Source organism: Equus quagga, chromosome 1, assembly GCF_021613505.1.
Source record: "Equus quagga isolate Etosha38 chromosome 1, UCLA_HA_Equagga_1.0, whole genome shotgun sequence".
Classification (NCBI taxonomy): Eukaryota; Metazoa; Chordata; class Mammalia; order Perissodactyla; family Equidae; genus Equus; species Equus quagga.
Window position 1 is genome coordinate 18821076 of NC_060267.1, and position 4153 is coordinate 18825228.

General features: G+C 45.2%; 1 protein-coding gene across 1 annotated transcript in view; it reads left to right on the forward strand.

Annotated features, from left to right (window-relative positions):
* Window positions 1-1438: 1438 nt before the first annotated feature.
* The window catches only part of LOC124235487 (tubulin alpha-1A chain-like), a 3863-nt gene continuing 1148 nt past the window's right edge, over window positions 1439-4153 (forward strand). Inside the window, exons 1-3 of the mRNA XM_046653591.1 lie at window positions 1439-1576; window positions 3648-3870; window positions 4012-4153. The exon at window positions 4012-4153 is cut by the window's right edge and continues 1148 nt beyond it. Coding sequence (XP_046509547.1) covers window positions 1574-1576; window positions 3648-3870; window positions 4012-4153 — 368 coding nt within the window. The 5' untranslated portion in view covers window positions 1439-1573. The remainder of the gene's footprint in view (window positions 1577-3647; window positions 3871-4011) is intronic.

Below are 4153 nucleotides of genomic sequence, written 5' to 3' on the forward strand. Positions count from 1 at the left end.
TATAAATGGTGCCGCAGACCATGACAATCTGTTGCTGAACACCAGAAGGAAAAATTATCTGCCAAAATACAAATTTTCAACTTTCGTGGCCATAATAAACCTCCTTACCTCTGAAATTTCATTAGCAATGTCAGATGGTACCCAGTCCAGAGTCTTATTCTGCATAGCCCATCCTTGTTGATAATGGAGCCTTTCTAAATAGCAAAAGAATGTTACTGCAATCCATTTTCTAGGGGTGAAAGCAAAGCCTTTTTGACCCAAGAGGCAATTGAGCAACCACCAGTCTCTAGCTGAATAGCAACTGTGTGAGTCTGGTTACAGTTCCCACAGTTTAAAGCCCAATCTCAAAGGAGATGTACCAAGTTCACATAAGAACCACATAAAAAAGAAATGCAGTTATTGAGCTGACATCACACAGTTGTCTGTGGAAGGAGGCAACATTACAAAATGGTCTTTTTACAATATACAGCTCTCTTCTTAAATTTGGTGTCTCAGTTCTTTTCCTCTTTCCAGAAAAGAGACAATGCAGAAAATAAACTGCATGCACAGGTAGAACTAGCTTCTGAACTCAATTCTTCCTCCCTGTATTTTCTCAATTGTATATCAGGAAAGATGATTCATTTTAAATGAATATATTCATAAAATAAATTACATATTACATACATATATTACATAGGCTTCTGGTAAAACAATATTTCTAGTAGACTATTTAACTATGATACGTTCATTAGATCTTAATTATTGCCATGTTAAAACTACTTGTGTGCTTCCATATTTAGTACTGTTATTCATTCCATCTTCCATTTTTGTTTAGCCATTTGGAAGAGGAGTACAAAAGAAGGTCTGAAAATAAATTACTTGAACCCGAGAAGCCATTTTGCATGGCTCTATTATTGAACTTTTCTTAAATATAAAAAAAATCACATTTACCCATTTTAAGCATAAGCCATTTTAAGCACCATTCCCATCTTCTCTCCTACTTTATTTTTAAAGCAGTTAAAGACGTCGCATCCTCAACGAATGTAGTCGAGTCTAGTATACTTTGAGGGAGGGGTTGGGAGGAATTTTTCATTAAATATTTCATCTCAACACAAACTCTACAATTAAGGGATAGAAAAAAAACCCCTACACTGGTGATTTTAACTCTGCCTTGAGGTTTAAGCAATGTAAAACCATCCGACCCCAGTTCCCTTTCTTTCCTTCCCCCCCCCCCCCCCCCCCCCCCCCATAATGGATGCTCGGCTGACTGTTTTTGCACGGTCTCTTTGTCTGAAGGATGCAAACAGTCTATGGATGCTAGGGAAAAAGGGGTGGGGGAGAGATTACCTCATCCCATGTCGCTTGCACCAATCACCACTCTCCTGTCGTGGCTTCTCTGGGCAGATCGAGGGGTCTGGACCAACAGGAAAAGGCCCCAGCCCATCCCCATGGTGACCGAGTTGTATATAGGGAGCCGCATCCGCCCATGTGCCGCAGGTTCTCTTACATCGACCGCCTAAGAGTCGCGCTGTAAGAAGCAACAACCTCTCCCCTTCCTTTCGGCCGTCTGCTCCGCAGCCGCAAAGCAGCAACCATGGTAAGAATCCGTTCTCTCGGCTCTTTGTGTCCGTTGGGTGGGGTCGGTCCCCCAGGATCTACTTGGAAAATCTTAAGACCTTTTTCCTTTACAACTTCCTCGGGTAAGGGTAACCTTATGCTTTGTTTGCGAGGTTTAGCTTTGCCCCAAATCCGTGAGCCCGGCGGCCGCCGCAGTACAGGGTGCCGGGGCCCAGCCAGAACTGCGCCCAGGGCGCAGCAGAACCGTGGGAAGAACAAAGGCAGCGCGGAGGGAGTTTTTGTTCTCCGAGCCCTTCAGCACCTCAGGCAGCCCCTCTGTCGGTGATGAAAGAGTCTGTGGCAGGGAATGGCGACCGTGGCGTCGCCTGCTTGGCTCTCGCGTCTGTGCGCACGGCATCCGTGTGACGCCGAGGGGCTCTTTTCTTCCTCGCGTTGCTCCCCAGGGGCAGGGAGAGGAGGAGTGGTCCAAAAAGACTGGGCGTCGGTGGGTGTAGCGGGGAAAGGCAGGGACAAAGCGGAGCCTCGGATTAGTATAAAAAGATCCCTCCCCGGCTCGTTGGCATTTTAGAAAGATACCCGTATATTAACGGGGGAAAATGGTTAGTTTCTGTTGGAGCCCATGGCAATCGGCGTCAGGGCGGCGCAGGGGCGGAGTTGTTTGTTTCTGGCTTCTCTGGCCTTGGAGCCACTGGGCGGGGTTCGCCCTCGCTAAACCTCCCCTGTCAGAAGACTTAATAAAAGCCTTTCATCGTTGTGGAACTGTAGGTGTCAAAAGGTTTATCATTCACTGTTAAAACTTGGATGAAATATCTCTTCTTGAGGAGCAAAATCACAGTTCACTTGACAAGCTCTTTAAAGTCTGGTCTGGGGTCGCCCCGCCCTGACTGACGAGAGAGTGTGAGTGCCTGTCTGTCTGTCTGTCTGTCTGTCTTGGCCGCACGTTCAGCGAGGGAGAAAGCCCACTTTGTGACCTAGGGTACCCTAATGCTCAGGACCCAGGGAAACGCCCTTCATTTCCCCCCTCCCCCCAAATATGTCCGTGAAGAGACAATGGATAGACAATGGAGGTTATAGACATAAACACCATAGAGAAGAAAACCTCTATTGAATGTGATGAATATGAACATTCTGTGGTAGGTAGAGAATCTCAGAAAGAAAATACTATTTTGTTGTTTTAAATAAATATTTTATTATCCTTTCAGTTGGCTTTTATTCTTTGTTTGGTAGCTTCTCATGTGATATTTGTTTCTAATTTAGGAACTGTTGTTTTAAAGATACTAATAATTTTTCAGTTTTTTGCAGTGGAGAAGATTCTGAAAAAACTTTTTTTTTTTAAAGTAATGAAATTGCCTCAGACAAAGAAGACTTATACTCTGTGTCCAGCTGTCTTTTGTTCTAGTGCATCTTCCTTAATTCATTTCAATTTAGGCATATGGTCCCAGCCTGGGTCAGAGGAGGAAAACTGGCAGAATAGCAGAATGAGATCATGTAGGCAGTTTCTGGAAATAGAGCTTGCTCTGTTAAATAATGTAGCAGACAGTACAGGCTAGCACCAGGCACAGCAAATACAGCAATGCAGCAATGCAGGAGGCCGCTTCTTTGGCTTCCAACCTCCTAGTACGAAGGACTCTGCAGATAGACTGCAGAAGGGTGTGGCTGCTAACCTCAGCTGCAGTACAGATGTCCATGTTGAAATACCAAGTCATATTTAGAAGAAACGCTCATCTTTATTTAAAGGGGAAGGAGGTAGTAATATTGATTTCAATTGATTAATGATGGAATTTAATTTACTTCATTTTACAAAATCTGAGCTTTGAATATTTTAAATCTGAAAAATCTTCTATTCAAGCATGGCTGTGGGAACAATGGACTTGTACCACGTGCTAAACAGTGCAAAATTATTCAGACCACACCCATCTGCAGCATTTGTAGCACGTGCTTTTCCTTAATCATTTCTATTGTGTTAGGGATATGACCAAAATAAATTTGAAGAATACCTGTATATTATTAGAAATATTTTTAGAACTTGACTGGAAATTCAAAATTCTAATACAACCTAATTTTACAATTTTTCTCTTTCTTTCCCACAGCGTGAGTGCATCTCCATCCACGTTGGCCAGGCTGGTGTCCAGATCGGCAATGCCTGCTGGGAGCTCTACTGCCTGGAACACGGCATCCAGCCCGATGGCCAGATGCCAAGTGACAAGACCATTGGGGGAGGAGATGACTCCTTCAACACCTTCTTCAGTGAGACCGGCGCTGGCAAGCACGTGCCCAGGGCAGTGTTTGTAGACCTGGAACCCACGGTCATTGGTGAGTTGACCACACTAACCCGAGTGAGATCCCAGGGGTCTGGGACAGGAGGTCTGCCCTGGGGCTCCCTTGATGCCCTGGGGTTGGGCAGGCTTGTGCAGGTGGTTAGTGATGGGTGGCTGCTTTGTCTTCCTCTTCCAGATGAAGTTCGCACTGGCACCTACCGCCAGCTCTTCCACCCTGAGCAGCTCATCACAGGCAAGGAAGATGCTGCCAATAACTATGCCCGTGGGCACTACACCATTGGCAAGGAGATCATCGACCTCGTCTTGGACCGAATTCG